Source organism: Drosophila mauritiana, chromosome 2R (genome assembly GCF_004382145.1).
Source record: "Drosophila mauritiana strain mau12 chromosome 2R, ASM438214v1, whole genome shotgun sequence".
NCBI lineage: Eukaryota > Metazoa > Arthropoda > Insecta > Diptera > Drosophilidae > Drosophila > Drosophila mauritiana.
In genome coordinates this window covers 7,784,883-7,800,382 of record NC_046668.1, presented here as the reverse complement: position 1 = coordinate 7,800,382, position 15,500 = coordinate 7,784,883, and the positions used below count along the sequence as shown (strand labels likewise).

The 15,500-nt window shown below is 39.9% G+C and overlaps 2 protein-coding genes across 4 annotated transcripts in view; both read left to right on the top strand.

Annotated features, from left to right (window-relative positions):
- The first annotated feature begins 28 nt into the window (after positions 1-28).
- LOC117138004 (SAP30-binding protein) lies at positions 29-1,294 on the top strand. Its single transcript, XM_033299805.1, has 3 exons — positions 29-230; positions 292-1,034; positions 1,099-1,294. The coding sequence occupies exons 1-3, from the start codon at positions 138-140 to the stop codon at positions 1,235-1,237; spliced, it is 975 nt and encodes a 324-aa protein (XP_033155696.1). The 5' UTR covers positions 29-137; the 3' UTR covers positions 1,238-1,294.
- A 258-nt stretch (positions 1,295-1,552) lies between these two features.
- Positions 1,553-15,500, top strand: part of LOC117138001 (serine/threonine-protein kinase N) — a 36,411-nt gene continuing 22,463 nt past the window's right edge. Inside the window, exons 1-2 of one of the 3 annotated variants that reach the window (XM_033299794.1) lie at positions 1,553-1,692; positions 2,529-2,830. In XM_033299794.1, coding sequence (XP_033155685.1) covers positions 2,810-2,830 — 21 coding nt within the window. In that variant the 5' untranslated portion in view covers positions 1,553-1,692; positions 2,529-2,809. Of the gene's footprint in view, positions 1,693-2,506; positions 2,831-15,500 lie in introns of those variants that run through there. The other 2 variants (XM_033299793.1, XM_033299795.1) reach the window with 2 other exon arrangements.

Sequence of the window (15,500 nt, the reverse complement as noted above, 5' to 3'; positions counted from 1 at the left end):
AAAAATACCAAATAATATTTACTGAAGCCCTGGTTCACATGCTATAGAAAAAGAAAACAGTTTTGTTTTCGACAAATTAAAAACAATATCTTAAAATAGCAGTCGTGGTCATCTAAGTTTTAAATACATCCAATTAAATGGCTGCCCTGGCCAGCTTGACCGCCCAATACACGGATTCCGAGAACGAGGGCGATGCTAGTCCGGATTCCCAAAACTCCACGGCGTCCCTGGTATCACCTTAGTTTTAGTCAATATCTAGAAATGTCACTAAATGCCTTTCCCAATACCCAGGTTATTATACCGCCCAAGCGACCCACGCCGACGCCCACCAAACAGGACGAAGAAAGCAAGCCATCCAAGGAGAAGAAAAAGAAGCGGGCCAAGAAGGTGCGCCGGCTGGTGAGCTACCAGGATGACACACTGATTTCCGACGAGGACGAAGACCACGCCGCAGCGTCCTCCAGCGAAGAGGAGTCCAGCAGTGGCGACGAGAGCAACAGTTCCAATTCCCAGAGCGAAGACAGTCCCAAAGCCAAGGATAAAAGCAGTGCTGGTGGTTCCAAGGACGGGGACGCACCCATGGAGGTGGACGAGGAGCCTGCATGTTTCCCGGTCGAGGAACGAACGGCTGAGAGCTACGAAAAGGATGCCAAGTACGCCAAGTATAAGTTTCAGCTGCCACCCGAGCCAAAGGGGAAACCGTCCGCCGAATTAGTGGCCAAAATCACTAAAATGTACACAAAGATGAGCCAGACCAATATGGACATGAATCGCGTCATACAGGATCGCAAGGAATTTCGCAATCCCAGCATCTATGACAAATTAATAAGCTTTTGCGACATCAACGAGTTCGGTACCAACTATCCGCCCGAGATCTATGATCCTTTGCAGTGGGGCGAGGAGTCCTACTACGAGTCCTTGGCGGCGGTCCAGAAAACGGAGATGGTGAAGCGGCAAAAGGATCGCAAGGACATGGACAAGGTGGAGCAGGCCACTGCGTTGGCCCGAAAAGTCGAGGAGGAGGCCAAAAAGCGGTAAGCATGCATTTAATCTTCTGTATTTATTGAATTCACTTGTTAATTCGACTTCATCCTGCAGCAAATCCAAGTGGGATCAGCCGGCACCTTCGTCAACCGTTGTTAAGACCACTCTTCCAGCACTAACCACCACTGTTACGGGCACCAAGGGCACTGTCATTTCCGCCTTTGGATCGCTGCCGAAGAAGCCAGCCGTTTAGACTTTAATTTCGAAATAAACATTTATTTTAAACATCCCATTATCGTTACAAAGAGAAGAAGCCTTCTTTTGTTTTTTTTTTTTTTTAATTCCGTACAACAGTAAGTATTTTACTGTCTTACGTGGGCTTTGGATTTTTTATGTTATGTTTCTTGACAGTTTATACTGCATGTCAAAATACGTGAAAATCATCGCTGTTTTTGAATAAATTTTGTTTACCCTCAATTTTAGGAATACCCCAAATGTGCAAATCACGTCCGAAAGTGTTCAATGGTATTTTCTTGGTATATTTAAAACCTATTCCGCATATTGTTCTCACTCTGGCGCGGTCACACTGGCTGTAACTCGAACATCCGTGTGTGTTGGGTTGTACTTTTGCGTTTTAGATCACAAAAACACAAATAAATACAGTGTTTATTTATTGGATGCAATCGGCGTTATGATTTGAAAATAAGAGTGCGTGATACCTAATTCGATTGATAGATTCGGAGTAAAATTTGGAGAGAACGATGCAGGGCAGAGCAACAACAACCACACACCGAGAGAAAAGAGAGAAGACAACGCAGCAACAGCAAAAGAATTTTTCGATCTGAGCCGAATGAGTGTGTGTGTGTGCGAGCGAGATAGCCTGAGATTTGTATAAAAGATAAAAAGATGAAGAAGATGCCGAGATTATTGTTAAACCCAATGTCCGTGTATGTGTGTGTGTGAGTGGTGAAAAATTTAGTTTAAACAATCTTGGCCGTGCCATTAATTCAAGGTGCATATAAATGCGGATGTGGCCATTTAAACGGCAACCGGTATTTCGTCTGCCCCTCGCTTCCAATCCTTTTTTTAGCTGCGCGAGTCGCTATTTTGCCGCAACTGGCGCTGCATCTCTCCTTCCCCTCGCACTCGCTAGAAAGCTTATTTATAAACCCAATTGCAAGAGCGGAACAGAAAATAAAGAAAAAGAAGCACCGTTCAATTGTGGGCAATTTCAATGGGTGAACGCCATTGTCTCTGGAATATGCATAATATTTAGCAACAGAAAAAAGGGGCAAAAGTGGGGAGAAAAGAGCCTAAAGGAGAAGAACAAGAGCAAGTCCCCATCTCTTTGTTTCGCTCGCAACAATGAGATGCGCTGTCCCACTCTCTCTCCCTTGCCTCTCACAAACTCGCTCCCTCTCTCTTTTACCTTTCGGTGCTGCCACTTGTTGGTGTGTTTGTTGTTTGCCGTGCGTGTGTGTTTGTGTGTTGCCCTGCCCAAAAACAACATAATTCTATTCAGCTTGTTGCTTTTTCAGCCGCAGGAAATCAAATGAGAGCGCATTCGATAAAAAGAGATAAAGAAAATACTGTTCGGCATCAGGTGTTAAAGTGCTAAACAATTCCGAAAGCCAAAGGAAAGTAAACAATAACGCGACGCGTGTGCTTGTGCTTGTGTGCGGCGCCAATAAAAGCCAAAAGCAAAATACTGACACCCAAAAAGATACACGCAACAACAAGAACCATATTAATAATAACCAACAACTAAATACAACAACAAGGAGCTACGGCATCGAGTGATTCAAAGCGGCGCACCAAATAAACCATGTCGGATTCGTATTATCAGGTGAGTGTGCGTGCGTGTGCATGCGTCAGTGTGTGGGAGTGTGCGTCTGCCGGTCAAATCGGTTGCTTAACATTTTTCCTATCAGCTAGCGGCCCCTCCACCAACCCCCTTGCCTCTTTTCCCACCTCTTTCGTGGATTTAGCCGTGGTATTTTAAACATTCCTACGCAAAAACAGTCCAACTTCACTTAATTAAATACTGTTTTCTTTCAACTCTTCTAAGCACCAAATGTTCTTAAATTGCATTACCAGAAAGGGTGTAATCACGAATGAATCAATTGTCTATGTAAACACCTCTACAATTTAATATAGAATAATAATAATATAAGTTTTGTACTGCATCTGACCAAAGACTGTTTGTTTTTTCTTAACTCGAATTAGCATTGATTGAAAACCCTTAGAATCACGATCTAATAAATATTTTCGTTGCAAAGTTAGCTGGACTGTTAATTTGGGTTGCGGCTTATCGAAGACATTTAAACATAGCACTCGTTTTCGCTGTGAGGCATTTCTTGTCTGGGTATGGGTGCTCTCCTTGCTGACACACCTGTTGCGCACCGGTGATTTCCGCTCCAGCTGACGGAAACCACTTGTGGGTCATCATCCCCGGAGCTCTTCAGTAGCCCCCCATCGACCAGGAATAATAACCGTGCCAATGAGAACAGCAACAATTGGCTGCAAATTACATCACTTTCGTTAGGTGGCGTGCACAAATCGCGTTCCACATTCAAATTCACATCCAGTGCGCCAAGTGGCAATTGGCTTAAGTGCGTGACCCACAGGCTATAAATAGACACTCAGCGGTCAACAATTTTATGGATATTTTTAATACCTACTGGGTAATTTGAACGCCTCGAATGTAAGTGGAAATTGCAGAAAATCAGCAAAGGAAAAAGATCACAGTTAAAGTGAGGTTTTAAAATCCTACAGTGAGGAAAGTACAATTACTATTCGATTTCCGAAAGAAGTTCGAAGTTCGAAAATATCAATACATTTGTAAAATATTTTTTAAGATTTCTCATAGTTTTAACCTTTGCATGTGGTATTAAATCTCAATGGTAACTTTTTTCCGTGTAATGCAATTACTGCCGGCTTGCAATTAGTGGGTTGCCCTGCAATCAGTTGATTACAGGGTGCAAACTGTGCAGTTTATAAATAGAAACGGGCGGCCAAGTTGTTTTGGTCGATGCGACGCCGCCTTATCTCAGAACTCGCTTATCGCTCTTTATAAGTTCTGATTGCAGCTTCTGTGAAGATGCTGCTCTTGGTATCGGGAACAGCATCCATCACGTAGTGAGTGAGTCAGAAATCATTCAGCAGTGACCCATTAAGTTAATTTCATGAATCCATTCACCAGACCTCGCAGCAGCTACTTTCAATGGTGAATTTTTGCGGGATGGCATGGGGTGGGATGGGATTGAAAGTGCAGCACCCCACCGAATAATATAAGCCCAGTGGATAGTCACACTCAGTCGGTGTTTAGCCAGAAAACCAGATTCCCGCAGGAGGAGGAGCAGCGGCAGCTCCTACTTACATACTTTTGCCATTTACGGCGGTGCACCTGAGTTGCAGAGGAGACGTAATCTGCCCGCAGGTTCGCCTCTTTTTAGACTTCAGAAAGCCGAGAACCGGTTTCGGTTTCGATTCGAGCCATCTTGGCGTTGTTCTAAAGCTGCTCGGCGGAACAGGGTCAGCCAGTTGGCATGGAAAACGGCACTGATGGCAAAGGAAAGCCTAGAAAATGCCGGAGTATTTGATTCAACTGGTAAATATGCCTAAATAATCGATTTACCATTGAAATGTACACATTAAGAAGTTGGGCTTTATTTTCAAAATTTAAAGAATGCACAAATTACATTTGTTATGCTGCTATGAACTTTATTCCATTTAATGTGTGCTTGCTGGCTCTTAAGTGTTTTGAGCTTGGTTTAAAGCCTTGTTGATTTGTTTAACAAATTTGCAATGGGCAAAAGGCCTCGACAAACACACTTGCTTGCATGCTAGCGGAATGTTGGGTAAACAATTGGTATGGGGAATGGCGGTCGGACCATCAAGTGTCACGTGTCCCTGCCCCACTGCCTCGACATCACCCCTCCTGGCCATCTCCTGCGTCATTGTGTGGCCACATCTTGGCCACTGACAGGCTGTTAGAACAAACAAAGGGCCACACCAACGGGGAAGCGAGGGGCGAGCGAGGAGTTCTGCAGCTTGTTGTCTCTGGCCCGTTGTTTACCTTTGGCTCCGACTGCATCCCGCAAAGTGGCTGCGACTGCAAGATAATTCCACCAAGTATACCAATTAAAGGTTTATTTTTTCACTCACAAATGGGTGTGCAAAAGATAGTCCTACTGACTCCGAATCGAAGTGAAACCACAACATTGGAATAAATCGTGTTCTTCATATTCATTAATGTGAAATAAGTAGCCTAGGAATGTAAGAGTGACAGGCTTTATTAGGGATTTAGCTAAGGCTAAATGTTTTTGCTTCGTAATTTGTGGAAATAAGATGATTTTATGATGAGTAATTATCAAAACATTCTGCATCAAGGAAATATTCTATCTCTGGAATGAGTTGTGCACATAATGTATTTTTGTAACTTATTCCGTATTTCTCAATATATTCGATTAAAATAGAAACATTTCTCATGACGATGCAGGCAGATAGTTAGTGCAGTGAATTTCTTTAATTAAATTGCCACTCGGTCGCCGTCTTGTTTACAGCTTCAATTTTCCTCGGATTCCTCGCTGTGTTTCCGCACACATTTGTTTTGCACGAGTTTTCCTCAACCCTGCGATTGGATGGGATGCATTTAATTAAATTCAATTTGTATCTATTAGGTTGGCGTGGGGCAGCCAGATGGAGGCTGCTGATAAGCTTATCATACTGCGACTAGTCGTGATTCGTACATGTCTGTAGATTCCGGCTGCGCAAAAAGTTTTATATGAGCGTTCGAGCGATGATGCGACTTAGTCTTGAGCTTCCACTTTCACCACCCTCCTCCACCCAGCAAACAAACAAATTTCCCTTACTCTGGCGAAGCTCCGCAGATTATATTGTTTATATTTCATTGGTGCAGCCAGTTGTTGTGCTCATGTTTCGTTATCAATTCGACCCTCGGAGCTGCTTTGCCTTGCCAGCAGCTTACATAAATTGAGCAATTAAATGTTGCAAAATATATGCATCGCTGCTAGTCAAGCGTTCAAACGGAAACTTTATTACCATTAGTTTTCCCTCTTCGATTTTTCCCGAGAGGCAAAAGAAAGTGATTTTCGTACCGCGGGGTCGACGGGCATTGAAAATCATTTAATTAACTTGCTGCCTATCGCTGGCCTTTTGTTTGTGTTGTTGTTCGCTGGCGTTATATCACACCCATTTGCCTGCTGCCCCTCTGCATTTGACTAAGTTAATTCATAGCTCGTTATTGCCTGTTCAACCAACACCCCTTCCACTTCCTCCCGCGCCGTGGGCACATTTAATTGCTGCAATTGATGAGTTCAATTGCGCAAATTATTGCGCTGACTTTGTGCCGCAGCTACAACAGCAACAGCTGCTGCTTTGTTCCTTTTCCCCGGGTCAAAATGAGATTTTGGGTGTGGGGCCGATTGGATTGGTGCCAAAAGCAACAGGTGAGGAGCTAGGATACGGCAATATTACCTTGGTAATCTATTAGAATCGGTTTATGCCGCTGGCTGATGAGCATAAGTTATTGACCAGCCCAAATGAATCATAATCTATCGTAAGTTAATCACCTCCGAAGTGATTAGCGATTAAGTGTGTTTGACCTTTTGAAAGTTCAGATCTTAGATATGTAGTCACTCATATGCTAGTTTTAACCATAAAGTATTCTACGAATTGCGATTGCCAGACCGAACTATGCATGTGCCCCATTTCGAGGTGCCTCACTTTTGGCGCAATTCTTTCGCCTGGATTTTGCTTGGCGAACGGGTTTTCGCCTTGAACTCGAAAAGCGGAAAACTCGAATTCGGCGCATGCAGGTGTCCCCAATTACAGTGGGTTCTCGAAATTGGGACAACGTTAGTTAGCCAGCCTGTGTTGCTCCGCTCTTTTCGGTTGCAAATGATGTGCCCCAATAGGTGGTGAAGGGGCTGAAGTGTGGCAGGAGTGGTAACCAAGAGAACCAAGAACCACAGCTCAAAGAAGCTGGGTTCGGAAAAATCGAATTTTTGAAATTTAAAAGCTGGAATCGTTTGCCCATTTTTTGCCCATGTTTGCCCACCAATTAGTTTTTTTTGCCCACGTCCAGTTTTTGAGATATGAATTTTCGAACAAGTTCGAAAATTTTCGAAGATCAAAAATTTCACTTTTTTCAAAATTTTTTTTTTTTTATCGCAATAACTTCGTTTGCCCACGTTTGCCCACCCTTTAGAATTTTGAAATTTTCGAAAATTTTCAAAGATCAAAAATTTCACTTTTTTCAATTTTTTTTTTTTAAATCGCAATAACATCGTTTGCCCACGTTTGCCCACCCTTTAGAATTTTGAAAAAATTTATACTTTAGAAAATATAAGACATTCAAGTTTACCTAGGTGTCTTTGCCCATCCTTTGAAATTAATTTTTTTCGTTTGCCCACCCTTTAATATTACATTTTAACGTTTGCCCACCCTTCAAAATTATTTTTTTTCGTTTGCCCACTCTTAAAAATAAAAAATTTCGATTGCCCACCTCTTAAAACTAAATAATTTCGTTTGCCCATCCTTTAAAATTAATTTTTTTCGTTTGCCCACCCTTCGAAATTAGTTTTTTTCGTTTGCCCACTCTTAAAAATAAAAAATTTCGATTGCCCACCTCTTAAAACTAAATAATTTCGTTTGCCCATCCTTTAAAATTAGTTTATTTCGTTTGCCCACCCTTTAAAATTAGTTTTTTTCGTTTGCCCACCTTTCGAAATTAGTTTTTTTCGTTTGCCCACTCTTAAAAATAAAAAATTTCGATTGCCCACCTCTTAAAACTAAATAATTTCGTTTGCCCATCCTTTAAAATTAGTTTATTTCGTTTGCCCACCCTTTAAAATTAGTTTTTTTCGTTTGCCCACCTTTCGAAATTAGTTTTTTTCGTTTGCCCACTCTTAAAAATAAAAAATTTCGATTGCCCACCTCTTAAAACTAAATAATTTCGTTTGCCCATCCTTTAAAATTAGTTTATTTCGTTTGCCCACCCTTTAAAATTAGTTTTTTTCGTTTGCCCACCTTTCGAAATTAGTTTTTTTCGTTTGCCCACTCTTAAAAATAAAAAATTTCGATTGCCCACCTCTTAAAACTAAATAATTTCGTTTGCCCATCCTTTAAAATTAATTTTTTTCGTTTGCCCACCCTTCGAAATTAATTTTTTTCGTTTGCCCACCCTTCGAAATTAGTTTTTTTCGTTTGCCCACTCTTAAAAATAAAAAATTTCGATTGCCCACCTCTTAAAACTAAATAATTTCGTTTGCCCATCCTTTAAAATTAGTTTATTTCGTTTGCCCACCCTTTAAAATTAGTTTTTTTCGTTTGCCCACCTTTCGAAATTAGTTTTTTTCGTTTGCCCACTCTTAAAAATAAAAAATTTCGATTGCCCACCTCTTAAAACTAAATAATTTCGTTTGCCCATCCTTTAAAATTAGTTTATTTCGTTTGCCCACCCTTTAAAATTAGTTTTTTTCGTTTGCCCACCTTTCGAAATTAGTTTTTTTCGTTTGCCCACTCTTAAAAATAAAAAATTTCGATTGCCCACCTCTTAAAACTAAATAATTTCGTTTGCCCATCGTTTAAACTTAGTTTTTTCGTTAGCCCACCTCTTTAAAATAAATATTTTCAGTTAAAAAGTTTTCCCACGTCTTAAAAATGTTTTTTTTTCGATTTTCTACTTATAAAACCAAATTTGTACATATGTATGTAATAACTGTAAGTTGTGCCGCCAATTCACATATGTATCTTAGGATCGGCGGACAGAATCACTTATATTATATGATTATGATGAACGTACATAAGGAGATCGCAACCCGTTACACAGTTTTTTCTTTAATATTTATATAATGTTAATCATTCGCTTACAATTTATAAATTTTTCTTAATCATTGATAAATTTCATGCAAGTGTTGATGAACATACATATGTATATATATAGTTTTTTGTATATATATATATATATATATGTGTGTTCATCATAATCATATAATATTAGTGATTCTGTCCGCCGATCCTAAGATACATATGTGAATTGGCGGCACAACTTACAGTTATTACATACATATGTACAAATTTGGTTTTATAAGTAGAAAATCGAAAAAAAAACATTTTTAAGACGTGGGAAAACTTTTTAACTGAAAATATTTATTTTAAAGAGGTGGGCTAACGAAAAAACTAAGTTTAAACGATGGGCAAACGAAATTATTTAGTTTTAAGAGGTGGGCAATCGAAATTTTTTATTTTTAAGAGTGGGCAAACGAAAAAAACTAATTTCGAAGGGTGGGCAAACGAAAAAAATTAATTTCGAAGGGTGGGCAAACGAAAAAAATTAATTTTAAAGGATGGGCAAACGAAATTATTTAGTTTTAAGAGGTGGGCAATCGAAATTTTTTATTTTTAAGAGTGGGCAAACGAAAAAAACTAATTTCGAAAGGTGGGCAAACGAAAAAAACTAATTTTAAAGGGTGGGCAAACGAAATAAACTAATTTTAAAGGATGGGCAAACGAAATTATTTAGTTTTAAGAGGTGGGCAATCGAAATTTTTTATTTTTAAGAGTGGGCAAACGAAAAAAACTAATTTCGAAAGGTGGGCAAACGAAAAAAACTAATTTTAAAGGGTGGGCAAACGAAATAAACTAATTTTAAAGGATGGGCAAACGAAATTATTTAGTTTTAAGAGGTGGGCAATCGAAATTTTTTATTTTTAAGAGTGGGCAAACGAAAAAAACTAATTTCGAAGGGTGGGCAAACGAAAAAAATTAATTTCGAAGGGTGGGCAAACGAAAAAAATTAATTTTAAAGGATGGGCAAACGAAATTATTTAGTTTTAAGAGGTGGGCAATCGAAATTTTTTATTTTTAAGAGTGGGCAAACGAAAAAAACTAATTTCGAAAGGTGGGCAAACGAAAAAAACTAATTTTAAAGGGTGGGCAAACGAAAAAAATTAATTTTAAAGGATGGGCAAACGAAATTATTTAGTTTTAAGAGGTGGGCAATCGAAATTTTTTATTTTTAAGAGTGGGCAAACGAAAAAAACTAATTTCGAAAGGTGGGCAAACGAAAAAAACTAATTTTAAAGGGTGGGCAAACGAAATAAACTAATTTTAAAGGATGGGCAAACGAAATTATTTAGTTTTAAGAGGTGGGCAATCGAAATTTTTTATTTTTAAGAGTGGGCAAACGAAAAAAACTAATTTCGAAGGGTGGGCAAACGAAAAAAATTAATTTTAAAGGATGGGCAAACGAAATTATTTAGTTTTAAGAGGTGGGCAATCGAAATTTTTTATTTTTAAGAGTGGGCAAACGAAAAAAAATAATTTTGAAGGGTGGGCAAACGTTAAAATGTAATATTAAAGGGTGGGCAAACGAAAAAAATTAATTTCAAAGGATGGGCAAAGACACCTAGGTAAACTTGAATGTCTTATATTTTCTAAAGTATAAATTTTTTCAAAATTCTAAAGGGTGGGCAAACGTGGGCAAACGATGTTATTGCGATTTAAAAAAAAAAAATTGAAAAAAGTGAAATTTTTGATCTTTGAAAATTTTCGAAAATTTCAAAATTCTAAAGGGTGGGCAAACGTGGGCAAACGAAGTTATTGCGATAAAAAAAAAAAAATTTTGAAAAAAGTGAAATTTTTGATCTTCGAAAATTTTCGAACTTGTTCGAAAATTCATATCTCAAAAACTGGACGTGGGCAAAAAAAACTAATTGGTGGGCAAACATGGGCAAAAAATGGGCAAACGATTCCAGCTTTTAAATTTCAAAAATTCGATTTTTCCGAACCCAGCTTCATTGAGCTAAGAACCACAACAAATACAGAAACTAGTTGCAGATGTAGAACTCGTCTCGCCTGACACCTGGAATGTGGTGCACCTTAGGCCAGCGTCTTGAACTTGCCACACTCCGTTTGGAATTGCAGTTGCAATTGCAATTTCTTTGGCAACACAGCCAAACGCTGCACGTGCAGCCGTCAAACAGCTGGGTATTGTTGTTTGTTTGCTCGTTTATTTGATTTTTTTGGTGTCTCTGCAGCCGCTGCTGGCCGTCCATTTCCATCCAATTTTCCTCGCCTGCGACGGCTGCTGCGGTAACATTGATTTCTGTATAATTTTCGTAATTTTCACTTTCACTCGACCAAAAACGAACAAATGGCAAACAAAAACAAAAGCTGGGCCGCCACAACGACTGCAACTGCGGCTATTGCCATAAAGCATTTTTCAATCAAATTAACAGCATGTTAATAGCATAACAGAGACATGCCACTTGTGCATATGTGAGTGAGAAAGAAATAGAGGTAGGGTTGACAGATGCACTGAGCGTAACTGGGGGCTGTCTGATACGAATTCTCGTGTTGGAATGGTGTGAGAAGCTTTTAACTTAAATTAATTAAATAAATCGAATTATATTTAGTTATATATCCAAATAGCATGATAGTTAACATTAAAAAACAATTTTTAAAATTCATTAATAATCATTATGATTATATTTCTTGGCAACTGCCCTACATGGCATTTTTCTCAGTGCTGAGACCATGGTGCAGTGTGAAAGAGAGGTTAGAAAAGCGTGCCAGGGCTCTACTACAATTGTTTGGCAAACACCTGCGATGCTCCGTCCCTCTTTTCTTCTCGCGCACTCTCCACGTTTGAGAGCCGCTCTCTGCCAATTTTCCCACTCTAAGCTGGCTTCCTCAAACAAACGTCGTTGTTGCTGTTGTTTGCTGTTTACTAAACCATTTTTTTTCGATCGCTGCAAGTGTTGTTGACCGCCGCGTTTGACGTCGAAGCCAGTGCCTTAGGCGCTGCTCTCAAAATGCCGTTGTTCGTTGATTGAATGCAGCAGCAGCAAGAACAACAAGAGAAACAACAACGCGCCACACGAACAACAAACAATGCTAAAAAGCTTCCCATTTTAGAGAAGAGTAAATAAATTTTAGTCAAACGGGAAATACATATGGTTCAAGTAATGGTAATAAGTAAGCTTTGTGAAATTTGAAATAGTATAAGTAATTTTACGCTAATTCTAAGCACTTACATTTCTGTTGCTTGGTTAATAATAAATATTATAGTTAGACAAAAAAAAATACTTAGAAACCATTAAGGTTGTTTTAACTAACTGCATACATTGTTTTTGCGTAAATAACTCTATAATTTGGAATCCCTTATTTAAGGATAACCTACAAATGATTTCAGTATTGCCAGTGTCTGGCATTTCTTTCCATTTCACTCGAGCTAGTAATTTTCTTTATACTTTAAAAAAAAGTTGTGGTTTGAGTTCTGAGAGTTTTCCACTTTGTGCCCATTCCCTGCGATAGTTCTAATCTCAGCGATAGGTGCCGCACTAATACACCTCATCTGCCATTCGCATGGTGGTGTTTGTGCGGGGAATCCATGTTAATCACATTACGTGAGCTCGGCTAATGCCTCGCCGATTCTGTGGGAATTGCTCTGATTTTTGTTTTTATCGGTGCAGCAGTTGCAGTTGCACCTTTCAGCTCTTAATGCAATTAGTTGGAGCCGTTGCTGCTGTGCTCCTCCCTACCCATGTTTTCCATCGAATGCTCTTCGACACATCAGTTTTCCCACCGAAAAGTAACTGTAATAGTGCACATGCTTTATCATTTTTAACTGTAGCGAAAACATGGCATAATAATTGGGTTGCTTGGGATTTCGGGGATAAGAGGCTTTCAACTGGGGCTGGTTTATTCTTTAACTGGCTGTTTAAGAAGATGCAAATGAGAGTCGACACCCTTCGCATGATGTCTTGAAGCCAGCCAGTCGGAACTTTTCAGCGGAAAGGGCGCCTTCCTCTTTGACGTCGGCCGACACTGTGGGCCCTTTTCCCTGTTTTTCCCTCTTTTCCCTCCCCTGCCCTGCCCGCCCCTTCTGGCCATAAACGATTCTTCTTGGCAGCCATTGTTGCCGCTGGGCTGTCATTGTGGCAACATACAGTCCAACTTCTTTGTTGTTAATTACCGAGAACGTAGTTGAAAGAAGCTTTAAGTATCTGAAATACATTGAATCAGTACGTAGTGATTTTGAATATTAAAAGACATCCTTGGGTAACATTGTAGTTTATTAACTGTGCCTCCCATGTTGCATCATTCGTGTGCGAGAGGCTTTACTGTAGCTTTCCTGTTATTGTTGTACTTGTTACTGCATGTTGCTGCAGACGACAACGATGTCTTCCCACAGCCGCATCGATGCGACAGCAAAACTCAGACACAGAGCCAAGTTAAAGCTATAGCCAAAGTTAAAGCCAGGCGACAGCCAGAGTTTTCCCTTTCGTTACGTGACAGCGCCCAAGCAATCACACGGCCCGAAAAGCACCATCCTACAGATACATTTTCAGAGACATCTACGTCTGCAGATATGTACATCTGCAACAACCGTGGCTAAGACCTCCGACAATCTGCATATCCATTCAGATCTTAACTCGGCTTTCGCTTGCCATGTGGTAAGAGCATTCGTTTTGGCATTGTTCTTGACTCCGTTTCCCTTTTTAATGACATAATTGACAGGCACTCATTTTCCGGCTGAACGCGGCGAACTTTCCCGAAATATCCAATCCATTTCCATTTCATTTAAGATCTAAGCAACAAGATTTCGTCGTTTATGCAACTTTTTGATAATAATGTTTTTCAGTCGTAAGTAAGTTGTTGATGTTTCGGAAAGATTATACTAATTTCGGTTTAAATAATAGTAAGAAACGCATAGCCATAGGAGAAATTAATTTAAGAATCTCAGCGGTAATACGAATGTGTGTTGTAAAATGTGATAAAATCTAGTGTACATAGGGTACACAGAGTACTTCGCCTTCTTATGGCTTTGGACACTTTTCCTTTTTTTTTGTTTTTTTTTTGGCTTTAAAGAAAAGGAGTTGGAAGAGGGGCGTGTAATTATGACGAAACTGGCTGACTTGTCTTGTTGGCTGGGCAACTTTTTGGGCGCTGTTTTCGAAGCGAGTGCGTGGCAGTGTTTATAGTGTTTTGATTCAGTGTTCGGTGTTCGGCGTTTTGGGACTTGGGTTTGTCAACCTCTGGGATCTTGGATCGACGTGGGCTGGGCGACTGGCATGACGCATTCGACGCTTTTCGGTTCGATTGCCGCATTTCGGTTTCGCTTTTCCGAGCTAGCGAGCGAGCGAGACTCTTATCAGTCGCTGCACTTGGCATTGGCCACATTTTCTTTTTTGGCTTGCCGTTTTTCATTTTGGCTGCACATCCGACATCCGGTTTCGGGTTTTGCCAGCAATTTCCGTTTTCCCAACGCGCATAGTGTCGGCAAACATACAACCCCACGACGGCCCACAAGTATCGATTCGAAAACCCTTTAATAAAGTCATTGAATAGGTCAGGCGGGTGAGTCAGGGCCGGCGAAAAGGTTGGCGGAGTGGGCTGAAAGAAGGGAACCGCCCTGGGTATGGATATCTAATTAGTCACTCGTTTGCGGGGCTTCTTCACTTTTGTTTTGCAAAGGGTTGAAGGCCTTCAATTCAATTCAGGTGGAGGAACTTGCAATTATTTATATGAAACTATGGGTAAAGTAATCAATATAACACTAAAATCAATCTTGTGCGACTAGAGAGAGGTTTTTAAAAATGTATTTTAGACATAGCAACTGGCAAATAAAGTTAATAAATATCCCGTTTTTAATGGTTTGTTCTAGAAAAATGTAGCCTTGGGTGAAAGAATTTCTCTGGAGCGGAGAAAGCCTTGGGCCAAGAATTCTTCTAATTGAAGCGGCGCCACGCTGAGCCATGGAATTTCCCTCACTTGCTCTCTCGCCCATTTTTCCATTTTCCAGCTATTTTGAGGCTTATGCAAATGACTACACTTGGCTTATCTTCTGGCTTATTCTCTGGAATAAACAATAAACAAAGTCGTGGCCAGCTGAAATGTGTGACAGTTTCATAATAGTCGAAATATCGGTGAGATGCCGCGAGCTTATTCTTGAGTTCAGAAGAGGAAGAGGGGATCTCTCTCAAATGTTAATCAAACATAGCTGTACAATTCCCAGAACTGGTACAATGGGAGTGTTGAGAAAAGAAAGAGGTGCTGGGGGGATAGAGCCAAGAGGAAAACTGAAAAGAATCTGAGCGGAGCCAATTAACAAACTTGAGTTGCAGTTATTCAGCCGCACACTCTCTTCTGTGCTTTATCTCTCTCTACTTTAGTCTTACTCTTTCCGGAGCATCACTTCATTGAACTACACTGACAGAAACTTGTTTTTCTTTTATTGAATTTCTTGTTTTTCACCTGGCAAACGCATCTGGTTGCAATTTATAAATTTACTAAAATAGAATCAATAACTTTCACGTATCCTAGAATACCACATAATTTCTTGAGGATCCCTATTCTTAAGCTTTATTGTTCGTGAAATGTACGTTGTATATTTATATGGAGTGGATTATGGAACTTACCCCCCTCAACTAAAGTATTCTTGGTAGCTACTTAAGCCGATCTTAAGTCATGTATGTACATATGAG

What these genes read in the sequence shown, in the direction of transcription:
- LOC117138004 (XM_033299805.1), top strand. Translation starts at nt 138, where the DNA reads ATGGCTGCCCTGGCCAGCTTGACCGCCCAATACACGGATTCCGAGAAC. An exon ending in AAAACTCCACGGCGTCCCTG is followed by an intron (nt 231 to 291) that starts GTATCACCTTAG and finishes CCCAATACCCAG; the next exon opens with GTTATTATACCGCCCAAGCG. An exon ending in GAGGAGGAGGCCAAAAAGCG is followed by an intron (nt 1,035 to 1,098) that starts GTAAGCATGCAT and finishes TTCATCCTGCAG; the next exon opens with CAAATCCAAGTGGGATCAGC.